Here is a 17,212-nt window from a genome sequence, read left to right on the forward strand (position 1 = left end):
TTCCTTAGAAGTGATATTTTGGGGGCACCTGGCTGTCAGTGAGGCATGTGACTCAGGGTTGTGAGTTCAAGCCCCACATTGGGTGTGGAGATCACTTAAATATAAGATCTTTTTTAAAAGGGGTGCCTGGGTGGCTCAGGGGTTGAGCGTCTGCCTTTGGCTCAGGTTGTGATCCCGGAATCTCACAGGGAGCCTGCTTCTCCCTCTGCCTATGTCCCTACCTCTCTCTCTGTGTTTCTCATGAATAAAGAAAATCTTTTTTAAAAAGAAGTTATTTTTTAAATTTATAAACATTTGAGGGCTTTTCTGGATGTACAATACTACTATTGTTCATTTCTCATTAAATTCAAACGAGGACAGAATACATACTCTGTGTCTTTCATCTTTTGATCAACTGAGATTTCTTTTATGACCTAGACATGACCTATCTGGATGAACATTCCATGTGTACTTAAAGAATGTGTAATCTGCACCTATTGGGTGGGGTATTTTATAGATGTCAATGAGGCTGAGGTGGGTCAGTGCATTGTTCAAGTCCTTTAGCCTTACTGATTTTTCTGCTCCATCAGTTCCTAAGAAAGGGTGTTAAAATCTGCAACATTTATGGATTTGTCTATTTCTCCCTTTAGCTATAATTTTTGCCTCTTGTTTTTGAAGATTATTTGCTTATTATTTTTTTAAAGATTTATTTTTTTTATTTATTTATGATAGAGAAAGAGAGAGAGAGAGAGAGAGCCAGAGACACAGAAGGAAGGAGAAGCAGGCTCCATGCCAGGAGCCTGACATGGGACTCGATCCCAGGACTCCAGGATCACGCCCTGGGCCAAAGGCAGGCGCCATGCCGCTGAGCCACCCAAGGATCCCCCTGCTTATTTTCTACATACGCATTTATAATTGTTATGTCATGTTTATGAACTGACTCTTGTATCATTACAAAATTGTTTGTTCCTAATAATTCTCCCTAGCTTACCCTCTATTTTACCTGATATTAAATACAGCATTCCAACTTTCTTATCCTTGTTTTCATTTTAGATCTCTACATTCTACATCTCTTTCAATTTACTTGTCTTTGTATATTAAAGTATGTCTCAGAGATAACATACAATTAGTTCTTGTTTTTTTATCCAATATAACAATCACTGCCTGTGGATTGGGCTGTTGAGTCCATTTACATTTAACATGATTATTGATATGGTTCTATTTAATATGTCACTTTGCTATTTATTTCATATTTTTCCCATCTCCTTTGTTCCTCTGTTCTTCCCTACCTTCTTTTGTGTTGACTATTTTACTGTATTCCATTTTAATCCCTCTAGCTATATTTATTCCCAGTTATATGTCTATTTTATTTTTGATACTTGTTCTAGGTATGTGCTACATAACATCTAATGTGGCTCCCAATGATCCCCATTTCCCGGTATTCATGCCCTTCTATAAGCCCTTTTTATTGAGTATACAGTGAATCTAATGATTTACTTCTAATAACCTGAATCTACAAGTGACAAGCTATCACTGCCAAGATTAGCTTACAAAAAGAGCCTGGTTTCCATCTTGCTTATTCTCTCCAATGCAAGCCAGCTGCCATGCTGCATGCTGGATAAAGTCTAAACAAGGAACAGAGGGAAGCCTCTAAATGAAAGCCGTAAGACTGAGGCCCTCAGACAAACATCCCACAAATACTTTAACTGTATGTTTATAAGAGAACCTGAGCCAAAATCCCAGCTAAGCCATGTCCACATGATAATAAATATTTATTATTTTTAAGCTGCTAAGACTTGGGAGTAATTTGTTATTCAGCAATAGACAACTAATACAGATTTTTATTACTACTCTAAAATGTGGAAAAGTCTTTTGAATCAGATAGTGGTTAGAGGTTGGAATGACTGAGTAGTAAGCTAGAGTAAGACAAAATTGACTTGAAGAGCTGTTAGTAGAAATCTTAAATTTAAGGACATTGCTAGTGAGAACTCAAGACAAAGTGAGAGACATGTTATTGAAAATTAGAGGAAGAGGTATTCTTTTACTACAATGGCAGAAAGCTATACTATCACCTTCAGTAACATGTAAAATAGAAAAAGTGCTTAGTAAATTGGGTGAGTGATATAGTGAAGGAGATTTCCAAGCAAAGTAGTTCTTGTTGCCTATAGTAAAATGCAAAAGGAGAGAAAAAATATAGTGGAGGACACTTAAAGAAAAAAGAAGCAGGACTTCATCATTTTAAAAATTCCTAGTCTCCAGCTGGCAAAAGATGCTAAAGTAAGAATGGCATCCAAGTGAAGTTTGGGCATTGCTTAGAGATAAAGCCAAGAGTACAGATAAAAAACCTTTTAAGATCAAAAATATTAAAGGTGGTACATCAGAGCGCTCTATACATTCACACATGGAGACCTTTAAAAAAAATAAAGGCTATGACATAAAGATTCTCTCAAACAGAGTCTCTAGAAAGGTTAAAGTCATTGTCCTTCAATTATATCAGTGGAGCACCTGCATGGCTCAGTGGTTGAGCCTCTGCCTTTGGCTCAGGTCGTGATCCTGGAGTCCTGGGATCAAGTTCTGCATCGGGCTCCCTGGAGGGAGCCTGCTTCTCCCTCTGCCTATGTCTCTGCCTCTGTGTGTCCCTCATGAATAAATACATGAAATCTTTTTAAAACATTATATAAGCAAAATAACTACTCTCCTGGACTGAAAAAGATAAGTGTACAAAATGAAAAGGGACCACCGGACCCCCAAAGTCTTCTAGAAGGAAGCAACTGAGAAAACTGCTCAGCTGCAAATACATGCTATCTTTCATGAAAAAGGAAGAACTCAGAAGATGGAATCAAGAACCTAGTGGGAGGAGTCAAGAGACATGGAATATTATTCCCAGGTCTTAAGCCTGAATTAAGGAATTCCCAATACCTACCCAACTAGATTTCAGAATTGCTATGGGCCAGTGACTATTTTGTGACTCTTATTATTCTCCTTTTTAGAAATGTCTATAGTGATTATTGTAGTTGAGCATGTAGGGAGCAGGTTAACTACTGGAAAAGATGTTTTGCCAAAGATGAAACACAAATGGCCATTAAGCACATGAAAAGATGCTCAGCATAATGAGTTATTAGGGGATACAAATTAAAACCACAATGTGATACCACTACATGCCCATCAAAATGACCAAAATCAAAAACACTGATAATACCAAGAGTTGAGGATGTAAAAAAACTGAAACACTCACACACTGCTAATAGGGATGTAAAACGGTACTGCCCCTTTGGTACATGGTTTGGTATTTCTCTTATAAAGTTAAATTGTACACTTATCATACAACTCACTGCTAGAATTCTACCCAAAGGAAATGAAAACCACGTGTTCAAACAAAAATCTGCAATATGCAATATGAATGTCCACAGCAGCATTATTTATAATAGCCAAAGTCTGATAACAATCTAAATATCCACTAACTAGTGAATGGATAAACAAAATGTTTATTGATGATTTACTCATCAATGGAAAACCATTCAGGGTTAAAAAGGAATAGACTATAGATACATGGAACATGAATGTCAGTAACAATGCACCAAGTGAAAGAACCGGATGCATAAGACTATATACTTTATGATTCCACTCATATGAAATTTCTAGGAAAGGCAAAACTATAGAGACAAAAAACAGATCACTACTTGCCTGAGCCTTGGAGTGTAATTCAAAATTATAAAGATATTAGTTCTTCCCAAATTGATATACAGACTCAATACATTGCCAATCACAATCTCAATGGAGGTGAGTGTGTATAAACTGGCCAGCTAATAATAAATTTTAAATGAGAATGTGAAGAACCAAGAAGAGCCAAAGCAATCTTGAAGAAGAAAACTGGAGGGCATAACTATACTACTAAAAAATCAAGATTTATTTCAAAGCTTTGGTAATTAAGGCAGAGTAGAACAGCACACAGATAGACAAACAGACCAATGGAAGGGACAAGAGTCCAGAAACAAACCCACACAAATAAGATTTCATAGTTTACAATAATGATGCCAACTACAGGAGAATGGCTTTTTTCTTTTAAGATGCTGGATCAAATGGCTATCTGCTATCCTGGGCGGTAGCAAGGGGGTATGGCAGGGAGCCCTACCTCACTTCATATACAAAAATCAATTCCAGATGTAGCACATACCTAAATGAGAAAGATAAAACTAGAAAGCTTCTAGAAGCTAATATAGGCAAGTATCTCCATGATCCTGGGTTAGGCAAAGGCAAGAAATCTTAAACAAGACACACAAAAACAAACACAAACAATATCTCAAATAACAGATAAAACTATAATTAATAACATTCAACAGAAGACACAGTGAAAGTGGGAGAAGATATCTCCCATACATATATCAACAATTTGTATCCACAATATATAATTAGAACAAATCAATACAGAAAAGAATGACAATGTTTTATTAAAAAATGAGTAGGAACTTCACAAAAGTGCACATCCAGATGGCCAAAAAGCATGGAGAAAAGTGCTCAAAGTCATTAGTCATGAGGAAAAGTGCAAATTAAAACACCACACTAGAATTGCTAAAACTAAAAGAAACTGACAGGAAAGATGAGGAGCCACAGGCTCTGAAGTCCTACCATGGAAATGTAAATTCCTATAACCATTTTGGAAAACTCTTTGGCATTATCTACTGTAATTACACTTCCAAGTCAACATACTGCACGAAAAGACACGTAAAAGAATGTTCACCATAGAATTATTTATAATAGCCAAAACCTGGGGAAAAAAAAAAATGTCCCATAACAGTAGAATGGCTAAAAAAAAAAAAAAAAAAAAAAAAAAAAAAAAAACCGTAGATTGGATAAATAAATGTGATATATTCACACAGCAGTAAACTAAAAATATAATCCATTGATAAATGCAACAACATGAATCAATCTCACAACATAATGTTGAGCCAATGAATAGAAAAAAGTGAACATACTTTATGAATCAGAAACAATTAAAACTAATCTATAGTGACATAATGCAGAATAGTGGTTACTTCGGAGGGATGATAAGTGACTGGGAAGGAGCAAGACAGGTTTCTGGAGAGTTGGTGATGTTCTCTATCTTGATTTAGAAGGTGATTACATAACAGTATTTATTTTGTAAGACTTCATCAAGCTTTAGACCTGATATCGTGCCTTGTATGTTACATGTTAATTTTAAAAGTTTGTCACAAAGAATGAACTACAGCTACATTTATTAACATGGGTGAATCTGAAAAATATGATGAGAAAAAGAAGCTTCAAAATAATACGTAAACGATGGTCCCATTTATATAACATTCAAAAAATCAAAAAGCAAAGAAATGATTAACACAGAAGACAGGACAATGATCCTCTCAGATGGGAAGAGGAGCCAGTAGGGAAGGACATCTAAAGGTCTCCTGGAGTACTATAACATGCTATTTCATGAGTAGGCTACAAGTATGGGGTATTATTAGAAGTATTATTTTGTAATTGTTCTTTAAAGTGTATCTATGTATTTTTACACACTTTTTACATGTATGCTGTTTTACAGCTGTAAAATATCACAAGAGTAATATAACTCCTGCACAACTACTGCATTATAAATGATCACAAAACTAAAATGAGAACTAGATTTCATGTCTTTGCATTCATCTGAGCAGCAGGTAATAATGTTATATACAATCTGAAGAATCATCTTCTTAAGGTATTGGAAAATACAAATGAAACATAATAAATAGTAACAATTAATAATGCAGTAAACTATCAAATAACACTGAAAATAAGAAAAAAATAACTTTCAATGATCCACAACATACTTAATTTTTCAAAGGGAACTTTATTAGGAACAAAAACAAAACTAAATGAAAAAAATTAGATGCTTAACAAAATTAAAAAATGACCAGAGATTCATAAACAACTTAAGACTTCATGTTTTCCCTACTTCCTACCTTAAAACAACACAATTCATTTTAAAAATTAAAAATAAGAATGTCTTTAAGTCATACAATTAAGTCAACATTTATTAATAGATCTCTGGTTTAACAGATAACACTTAGAGAGTATTTTAGTTAACCTTAAAATTAAATTTTATGTTAATATAAGCATACTGTCATCCCTTTTTATTAAAAGAACAATCAAAACTGTTCAATAGTATGATCTCACAAAAAGAAACTTACTCATGAAATAAAAAGATGTTATTACAAAGCCCCATTCATTAAAAATTTTTTTAAAAGTGACCAAATTTCTAAAAAATATGACTCAGAAAAAAAAAAAAAAAAAGCCTGAGAGAAAAGCAAGGCCATTATTTTCAAATCAATTCCATCTCAGTTACAATTTGTTGCCACTTCCTTGTCTTGGTAAACACCGAAGAATGATATTTAATTGGTATGCTAATATTGAAAATTAATGAGTAGTTAAGTGGTTTCATGAGTGAAACATTATGTGTTATGGAGTATCCTAAGAAACAGTTTTCATTCTTCATTTATGTAGCAGACTTATTTCTACAGCTCAAGATTAAGTGGCTATTGTATCAAAAATATCAAATTAATCAGATATAATACATCCTAAGTGGTCTACCCAAATAAAATGATAAAAAATTTTAAGAAAAATGATCAATTTTTCTTTCTTTCAAAAATATATATTCACGAGAACTCCTCCGAAACCTGAGACTAACTGAAAGAAAAGCAACTAGGTGTTGATCATGAGTGATTATCATCAAAGAAGAGATATACCTGTAAATTGCAAAGAAGCACAGAAAGGTCTCCTCTGGAGCAGAGGCAATTTATATGCAACAACACTCAACTCCTAGTCCCTGTCTGCATCCCCCTGCCCCACCTAAACAGCAGGTCTCCACTAGCAGGTCAGGTTTTACAACACCCCCACAGAAGACTCAGGTCTACAGCTCCAAGCCCAATACAGCAGCCACTAAATCACTGTGGCTGTTTAAATTAATTGCAATGTTAAATTCAGTGTAGTCACATTTCAAGTGCTTAGTAGTCATATGTGAATGGCTTAGTGGCTACTGTGTTGGACACTGTGGCCACAGACCATTTCTATGCAGAAAGTTCTACTGGACCATGCTATTATAGAATATATCTTTGCCCAAACAATGGGGCTATTCCTAAATATAATGAATGTACTTAGTGAACATTTAAGGATGTTTTACTCTATGTATTACCAAACATATTTATTTATGCCAGTGGATATAAAGAACCCCTATGAAAGGGGCACCTGGGTGGCTCAGTGGTTGAGGTCTGCCTTTGGCCCAGGGCTTGATCGCGGTGTCTTGGGATAGAGTTCCACATCAGGCTCCCTGCAGGAGAGGGATTCTCCCTCTGCCTATGTCTCTGCCTCTCTCTCGGTGTTTCTCATGAATAAATAAATAAATAAATAAATAAATAAATAAATAAATAAATAATCTTAAAAAAAAAAAAAAGTATCCCTAGGAAGGAAAGGTATTGATCAGCTCCCCCATATACTCATCCAACAATTTAGGAGCAGGGGCTATTTATAGTGTTAATTTCATTTACATATAAAAATAGAGCTTAACAGTGAAAAGAGATTTTTTTTTTTACAGTTTTTTAGGTATCCAGACTAAAAAATTACATCATTATTTTTTTTTTTAAACTTTTTTTTATTTATGATAGTCACAGAAAGAGAGAGAGAGAGAGAGGCAGAGACACAGGCAGAGGGAGAAGCAGGCTCCATGCACCGGAAGCCCGATGTGGGATTCGATCCCGAGTCTCCAGGATCGCGCCCTGGGCCAAAGGCAGGCGCTAAACCGCTGCGCCACCCAGGGATCCCCTACATCATTATTTTTAAAGTGAAAAATGTTTTTTCACAAAGATCTGACATACTGGATCACAAGTACACTTTCATTATACTTGATCACCATCTGCTGGCCATGTTATTAAACTGCATAAGCAAATGAAATGCTAGCTGTAATGGGAGACATTTTTAAAGGACATACACAGTCCTGGCTTTTTGCTGCAATGCATTCCTGGAAAACCACATCATAAAGAGATCATTGTAAAGCAAATCATATTTTCCATAAGGGCAGGGCTATAATTAGATTCTTCATTCCAAACTAAAATCTGGCATCAAATAACCCATGGAAGGATCTCATTAAAGCAAGATGCAAAAATTATAGTCCTCTATAATCACTTAAAGTAGGATAATTATTCTCCAAGTCCTTTCTTATAGGTATGAACAAATTTATTATTTAGAGAACACAATATAAATTAAAAGATAAAACTTTAATTAAAAAAAAAAACTTTAATTCATATAAAGATAACCTATATCTAATACGGTAAAAGTAATATACAATAAATAATAGTTGTTTGCACACTCCTAAAATTTTTATGTAATGTAGATGGTACCTCTTTATAAAATGGCTTCTAAAGAAATCTAAACTAATGACTTATTTTTCATGAACAAAGTCCTCTAAAATAAGCAGAATCCATGTGTTTCTTCCATTAGTACACAGGCTGATTCATCTTTATTCCCCTCCACCCTCTCCTAACCCATAACTTTTAAGCAAAGTTTCAAGTAAAAATAAATGGTATTAAATCATTCTTTTTCATCTTTTCTATCCTAGACCCTAACTTCACTTTGGTGATAAGCTACCAGACCACATCATACTTCACTGAAAAGTCATAAAAATAATTATAAGCCATTAAAAAGAAGCTTCACAGAATCATAAGACAAGAATACAACCTATTATCTTTGTGTTCTGTGTTTGGGATAATGCACAAAAAAAGAATATACAAAGATGACGTGAACTTATGTCTACTTAGGCAGCTTCTAATTCAGGGTATGACCAAATGCAAAAAAAAAATTTTAAGCGGGGGGAGCAGCTACATTGTTATTCCTTCTATCTGGGGGGAAAGGGATTTGCTGAGTTATTTAAATAAAGATTCTTTTGAAGTCTCTTTTAAAATACTCTTAACACTCTTTCTGAGAGTGTGCAGGATTCATGTTTACAATGAGAACCTTCTACATAGCCATTAATTTATTTTTCTCAAGAACACATGATTTTTAGTAATTAAAAATAATTGACCAATGGATTTTAAGATAATATCCTTTAGGAAGACTAGATAATTAGAGAAGCAAAACAATGGTCAAACAAACTAATAAGGAAGCCCCCACAGGAACTATTAAAATAACAATCATCATGCCAAAAGATGGTGGCCACAACAGCTAGCACTTTCCCAGGTCCCATGTCAGAGGCTCTGTGTCTCCATTTTACAAATGGTGAAACCCAGGTTTTGGGAAATTAAGTAATTTGCCTGAGGATACATGGTTGCCAAGTGTCAAAAGTAAGATTTGAAAAAAGGCAAACTGCCTCATTTCAGCTCAATCTAGAAATAACCAAGAACAAAGGCACGGTCACCCAGGACTGCCGATGCAGCTCAAGGGGAGAAAAAGATGGATGAAAGGGGCATTTCCATACTTGCTACAAAAAGTACTCATGCCTACATGGTAGGTTAGAAAAGAACATGAGGTCTAGAATCATCAAGACCTAGATTCCATAACTGAATCCATCACTGGGAAAGTGGCATGACATTACTGACGCTGTTATCTCATCTATAAATACAAAGGCCCATCACGCCAATCTTACAGAACCATAAAGAGGATGAAATCAGATAATATAACTTACCAAAGATTTCTAGAATATTATCTAGCATACAAGGAATGCTTCATAAATGGTACAATTTATCCCACTTGATTTCTGTTTTAACAAATTAGAAATACAAGTGAAATCAACAAGTATTTATTGGGAAAATTTCATCCTTATGTTTAAATTTGTGGATTTGTTACATATAGTTAAATATATTAATGTACATCACTAATGTTCATGATGTCTATCCCCATACATCTTAACAAGACGGTATTTTGGAGGGCAACCTAATAGTACCTATCAAAAAATATGTGTGTAGGGCAGCCCGGGTGGCTCAGCAGTTTAGCGCCGCCTTCCGCCCAGAGTGTGATCCTGGAGACCCAGGATCGAGTCCCAGGATCAAGTCCCATGTCAGGTTCCCTGCATGGAGCCTGCTTCTCCCTCTGTCTGAGTCTCTGCCTCTCTCTCTCTGTGTCTCTCATGAATAAATAAATAAAATTTTAAAAAAATACATGTGTGTAAACTATTAAAAATAACACAGACACGTACAAAATAAAAGTTTTTAACTTTCCACCCAGACTAGTCCTACACACTAAAGGTAAAACTGTTTCAAATGTGGCACCCAGAAATATCCCTTACACATGTACACATATGTCCATATATCCTCTGTAAAACATAAATACACACAAAAGGAAGCTTACTACACTTTTATATACTTCTTTAAAATTTTATATAGAGATATCTCCATACTAGCCCATATAGGTTTTTCTTACCAATCCACAAGATGTTGTACCTAGTAATAATCTCACCAATAGTTTATCCATTAAATCTGTTAATGTACCTAGTTACTGAAACAGCAATTTCATTTCTGGGCATCAGAAATAGCCAAAAAACAAGCAGTTGCATAATGGTATATGTACCAAAATGTTAACTAAAGCATTCTTTATAACAATAAAAAATTAAAAGCAACAGAGATAGGTTAAGTTAGGTTAAATTACAGTAAATCTACACTATTGATTCGCAATTAAACAAACTACACAGACTACATGACACAGGTTCAGACAAGTCAAGTGGCAAAAGAGCAAGAGCAAGTTGCAAAATAGTACATATAGTATAAATTAATTCATAATTGTTAAGTTACATTTGTGTGGCTATGTGTCTACTGCAGAATGATACACACCAAATTGCTGATGGCCATTATCTCCCATGAGGCAAGTGGAATAGGGGGATAAGGAGAGAAGGATTTCAACTTTTCATTCCACATATTTCTACATTGAGGTTTTTACAAGCATGTATTATATATAGTTTGTACAATTTCCTAAAATGAGGATAAAAACTGTTATTAGTCACCAATTGCTGCATAACAAATTACCACAAACTGAAGAGCTTTAAACAACATATATTTTACATATTTTCTCATAGCTTCTGTGGGTCAGAAACATAGGTACAGCTGAGCTGGGTCCTTTGCTTAGGGCCGTGCAAGGCTGCCATCATGGTTTGCCCAGAGTTGGGTTCTCATTTGGATACTCTACTGGAGAAGGATCCACTTTCCCCACTGGCATGATTGTCAGCAGTGTTCAGTTCCTTAGAGCTAGTGAATTCATGGCAGCCTGCTTCTTTTAAACCAGCAAGACATTAGAGCCAGTCTGCTGGCAAGACAGAGTCTTATGTATCATAATGTAATCATGGAAGTGAAATCCCAATACCATTGCCATACTTTATTAGCTAGAAGCAAGTCACAGGTCCTGCCCACACACAAGACTATGAACACCCAGAGAAGGACCATGGAGCCACCTGAAAATCTGCCTACCACAAAGATAATTAATGTTTTTACCAGATCACAGTGGTTAAGTACCTGAAGGATGACCAGGAAGTAATATATATATATGGATCCAGCTCATGGTTACAGAACTAAATGAAGTCAGCCAAACAGCACAGGGATGAGATCTAAGTCTACAGTTTCATCAGTAACATTCTGTAAAACCATGCTCCAAACTCAAATGTAAGTAAAATATTTCACCGTCAAGAAAATAAGCAGATATTTGGCATTAAAATACAGTAATAGATCTCTAATAAAATAGAAAAATGATTTGAAAGTGGTTTTTCTAAAAGAAAACATAGGTAATGACATAACCTTAAACCAAGAAATATGAAAAAGGAAGGCAAAGAATAAAACCAGGATGGAACAAGCTATGTGTCAAAACTGATGTGAAATGCTAAGTTTACTAGTGTATGATGTGTATTTGGTGGGGGGGGGGGGGGAAGCACGAAGATAAGCATGATTGAATATAATCTCATACTACTTCTAACATGTCTGGAATGAAGCTATACCCTGTATCCTACAGGAAGAATAAAGGTAAAGAAAAGGTGCCACGTCTACTGAATAGAGAATCCTAACAAAGAGGCTTCAAAAGGGCTCTGCATCTTTAGTAATATGAAAAGGCTAGGACACAAACAGCATAATCTAAAATGCCATTAGAAATACTTCACATACAAAAAGGTCTAAGTAAAGCAGGATTTTATAAAGTGATCAAAAAAGAAACACTAAGGGGGAAAATCTTTTAAGATTAAAGAGGTTTTTCAAAGGACAAGTTGAAGTGATTGTAAAATTTATGAGGCAGCATTAAACTTCAGTTCTAAGTAACAATAAATTATTCACTATAAAAACATACATGTGTCAAATATTATAAGACTCTTAAACTTTTTAAAACAATTTCTTACAGAACTGATTAGATGTATTAGGTCAACACTAGCAGACACTAACTTTTTCATTACCGCAGGATGACCACTCAGAGAGTAAAGGAGTAACTTTAGAAAAACAAAGACAGACCATCAGTAGACTCTTCAGCACCACTCCTGATCTCATCCCACTCATTATGTATTTGGCTTTTAAATCAATTTTATTGCCTTAAAGTAAATGTCAGTTTTATTTTTTAAATGCCTTCATGTATACAAAATTACAAATATGTTAATTCATGTACATGTGGATTAAAATGTTAAATCAAACTAAAATTGAAAATAGATTGAATTAAATTAAGAGAAAAACATAAGAAAAGATACTGAGAAGTTTTGTTTTTGCCACACTAACTGGTATAAGCCTTGGTGGTATTCTGACACTTGACCAGAAAGATATTTCAATATGTCTTTCCAGCTCACTGTCTTTATATTCCTCACAGTGTGTGAAGAGCATCTCTATAGTCTACATCCACACTTCTCTTAACTTTAAAATTTCTTTCCTCAACTTGTCCAAAAGTTTTTTTCATCCTTGTGGGCCATCTTCTCTGTCACAATCTACCTATCTCAAAAGGTTTTTGTACAGATTAAATTAAGTATGTGGCAGTGCCTAATATGATACATTCATTCATGCATGTAAGCACTCATCAAATAGAAATACTTAACAAAGTTCCCAAGAGGTTCCTTGCCAGTGTTAGGTGCTGGAAACAGTGCAAATAGGAAAAGCATAGTTCCTGCCTCACGGCATTTACCATCTAGCACAGAGGACAGATATGAAATCTTTGCATGTCATGAGTGCAGCAAGGAAGCACAGAGTCCCTTAAACAGACCTGGGGTGTTAGGTAAGAATTTTTTGAATTGTGAGCTCTAAATGACTGAGGACCAAAGGACTGCCTGCTTTTCCCATTAATTACTTATTATATACCTGAATTATTATAAAAAATAATAATAATTTTTGTCTCATATTTGAACAATTTGCATTAAATGCCATTTTATTACAGGTGAGCAACAAAGAAAAAGAAGTTATGTGTTTAAATTATGAAGATTTTATTACGGTATCATTTTCTAGAAAAGTCACTAATATTTGAAGAATATTCTCACTGTATTTTCTTAAATTTTATCCTCTGTTCCAAGGAAGAAAAGCCCATTCACTTGGACTCCTTGAGATCTCAAATCTATTCCTACCCTAAATCTTAATTTTACACACACCTCAATCTTCACAAATATCCCCACAACTACTTATAACTGCTATGTGGAAATTATCCATGCACCTAACTCTCTTCCTTATTTACCTAAAACACCAGTTAGAAATCCAAGTCTGTACAGTCTAGGTAACGAGTGATTATGCTGCCAGATGTAGGGATAGTCTTCACTTCTACAAAGATGCAGTCTCTCTCCTCTTTTTGAGTCTTATAATCCCTCTTCATCTATCTACCTTTTCTTTCCCCTTGTGATAGAATGTAAAAATGTGAAAAGAAGTACTTCTTTTACCTCTCAACCCTCCTTAAAAGGGAAGAAAGATCATACTCAACAAGAGATGCAACTGATCTCCAACTCAGTGTCAAAAATGAGCAGCAAATAGCGAAGGCATGCTGTATTAGAGGAGTAGCCAAGTATTACTTAGCTCCAATGTATGGCTGTCTTCTGGAGAGACAGGTGCGTCTCCAGTTTTTTAAATTGTCCAGAAAACTAGGTATTTATATGAAATTCCCCGTTTTTAAGTCTGAATAACTCATTCAAAAATCTTTAAAGATACTACATAAGTCAAACAAAAATCTATTCACATGATTCATTCAGTCTAAGACCACAAGTTTCCAACTTCTGCTCAGCTCCAAGACATGGGAAACTACTTTAGTTCACCTTTGTACTGTAAACTCCATATTCATTACCTAGAAAGGAATACAGCTTTTAGTTGGACACTCAAGAAATGTTTTGGCAAACACCTAATGGATTTTGCAGGCAAACTAAGAATTGTGTTTTTCTTCATATGCAAACCACAATCCCTTTATACCTCCATTTACCAGCTATAAGGCTAACAAAAATTCCATGATAGCACTTCTATTTTTAAATCTCCCCTGACTGCAAAAAAAAAAAGTATCTAACACCACCTGCTATTAACTTATCTATTCATTTCTCTTTAATCTTCTGAAGGCATCCTTAATTCTACCTACCACTTCTTCCTTTTTGCCTCTCCATTTTGTTGCCCCTTGCTAGTAAAAAAATGTTATGGACTGGATCTCTTGCATTGTGTTCATCTGCCCTTTTCCATCATAATACCTGAGGTCTCAAAAACATACCAGGCTACATCAACCATGAAGGCATTTCAAATTACTAATAACATTTCTCTGATTAAGGGAGAAACAAAAAAAATTATACCAAAAAAGAGAGACTATACTGTTAACCAAATCAAATTCCAAAAAAGTAAAATTAGCAAGATAATTAGCAAGATAATTAGCAAGATAATGGTGATAAGAAGTGAAGCATGAAGTATGGGTCATTTCAATTGCCACTGTCCAACATTTTAACATTTCAGAAAACAATATCAAAGGTAAAATTTAAAATTTGATAAAAGCCCAACGTAAACCTATCCCTCCTAAAGGCCAAAAATTATACTATGACAATAATAAACCTTTTGTGTATTTGGAAAACTAAGAAGTTTATTTTTATTTCCACTAAAAGTCCTATTTAAGTTAGGACTTTAGTGACAAAGTACAGTTGAGCGGGGTTTATTGTTACAGTCATTATTTTATTAAATCAAAACAAATATTGTTCAATGAGGGGAAAAGAAAAAATTCAAGTATAAGCTTCAAGATGAATATGCAGGATGTTATATTTTGTTGAAGTCATTAGTAATGTTCTTAATTCATGCTTGTCATGAAGGAAAACAGAGAATTAAGTTATTTAAAGATACTGAGGCACTACCTTTCAAGTAATGGGATACATATATATTTAATAGATACCCACAAAGTAGCTAAAACTGTAACAAAATCTTGAATATATAGTAAATGTTAAAGCAAAACTGTTATTTAACCTACCTCACATCCCTTCACAGCCCTCAACTTTAATAAAATTATAAAGTAAATCAACTACTTACCATAAACACACACACACACACACACACACACACACACACACGAAAAAACAATGTATGAACCAGTTCTGAAGACAGGCTAAATTACAAATTCTATCTGAATCCCATTTTGATAGCATACCTGTGTCCATCAGTTGGCGACTGCACCAAAGAGTAACCTTCTCCAGAAGAAAGCTTCCATGATTCATTTAATTTGTGTTCACTTGTCCCCAGCTCACCCATTACCCACTCTGGTAATCCTTCTGGGCTTGAACCTTTTGCTCGTGCTGGATTTGGTTCATCAAAATAGATGGACTGATTTTTAAAAATTAGAAAAATTATTCTTTCAGAATGTACTATAATGAAATAAAGATTTCCATCAAGTTTCAAGTCTGGTAACAACCTTTCAAATACTCAATGTAAATTCAATTACATAAAAAATGAATAATGAATTATGAAATATTAAAACACATAAAATGGATACATTATACATTTTATTTATGCTTCGCTGTATAAGAAATCTAATAAGCGATAGAAATTATATAACAGGTGAATCTGGTGATTATTTGTATTATAAAAAAATAAAGCTTTATAAAAAGATAAAGACCACAATGATTTCACTCATATGTGGAATTTAAGAAACAAAACAAATGAACAAAGAAAAAAGAAACAAATAAAAAACAACAACAAACGAACAATCCCTTAACTAGAGAGAACAAACCAGTGACTATCATAGAGGAGGTAGGTGGAGGGATGGGAGAAATAGGTGAAGGGGATTAAAAGTACACTAATTATGATGAGCACGGAATAATGTATAGAACTGTTGAATCACCATGCTGTACACCTGAAACTAATATAATGCTGTATGTTAACTATACTGGAATTAAAATTTAAAATAATAATAAAACACATGTAGGAGTGATATGTCTGAAAAGTTATAGCACAAAGAATGGGAGAAGGAAATCTTATAAGCTTCTTCCATAATTCATAAATTGGTAAAATACTTTTGAAGGTAAACTGCCATAAATTAAAGATGCAATTAGTATGCCCTAAGGCAACTACTAAGAAGGAAAGATACAGCTAATAAAAATAGTGAAGATGAAAAAAAAAATAGTGAAGATGAAATGGAATACTAGAAATTCCCAATTAAAAAAAAGATAAATGAAAAAAAAGAAAAAAAAGAAAAATAAAAATAAAAAAGATAAATGAAAAGTTCCTTTTAAATTATGTGCTCTATTTCTTTCTGTGATCATTAATTACTCTGCACACACACAATCAATGGGCAGAAAACCACAATCTATAAAAATCAGAAACAAAAATTAGGAATCCATTGATAAAATAAAGGAGGAGCAACAGGTAGAGACCAGGAATTTAGTTCTGACCACACCATAAACTAGAAAATCCCAGGCAGGTCCGCGGCCTTCTTATTTGTGAAATAAAGCCTTTCCTATGATTCTGTGAAATGAATATGAATGGGAAAACATGATGCAACACATCCATCTATCAACGTCTGAATGAGTTTCGGACAATGTTCTACCTTTAGTCCTTAAAGAAGAATGGCAGGAGCCTAATAATTGCTTTTCAAGTGAGGAGGACTTCCTGACACACTTCTGAAGAAAACTCTGCATTAACTGGATACTTGGGCACCAATTCTCCAAATTCTACCCAAAGAATCTTCAAGAGGGGTGTACTCGAGGGAGAGGTTGACACATGACCCTCTCTATTCCAAGTCAGACAGGCACAGCAGTTTTATGAGACCCTCATTGCAATGTTCAATTGAATATCAAAGTCAAGTCACTACTGCCTCC

The 17,212-nt window shown here is 34.5% G+C and overlaps 1 protein-coding gene across 10 annotated transcripts in view; it reads right to left on the reverse strand.

Moving 5' to 3' along the window:
• The window catches only part of CEP112 (centrosomal protein 112), a 400,571-nt gene that overhangs the window by 371,871 nt on the left and 11,488 nt on the right, over window positions 1-17,212 (reverse strand). For 9 of the 10 annotated variants that reach the window (XR_012009149.1, XR_012009150.1, XM_072781071.1 and 6 more), the window contains exon 4: window positions 15,547-15,719. The exons of the other annotated variant lie outside the window; for it this stretch is intronic. Coding sequence is in view for 7 of the 9 variants with exons in the window: in XM_072781071.1 (XP_072637172.1) it covers window positions 15,547-15,719 (173 nt within the window). In the remaining 2 variants the exon portion in view is untranslated. The remainder of the gene's footprint in view (window positions 1-15,546; window positions 15,720-17,212) is intronic. 10 annotated transcript variants of the gene reach the window in all.

Source organism: Canis lupus, chromosome 16 (genome assembly GCF_048164855.1).
Source record: "Canis lupus baileyi chromosome 16, mCanLup2.hap1, whole genome shotgun sequence".
Classification (NCBI taxonomy): Eukaryota; Metazoa; Chordata; class Mammalia; order Carnivora; family Canidae; genus Canis; species Canis lupus.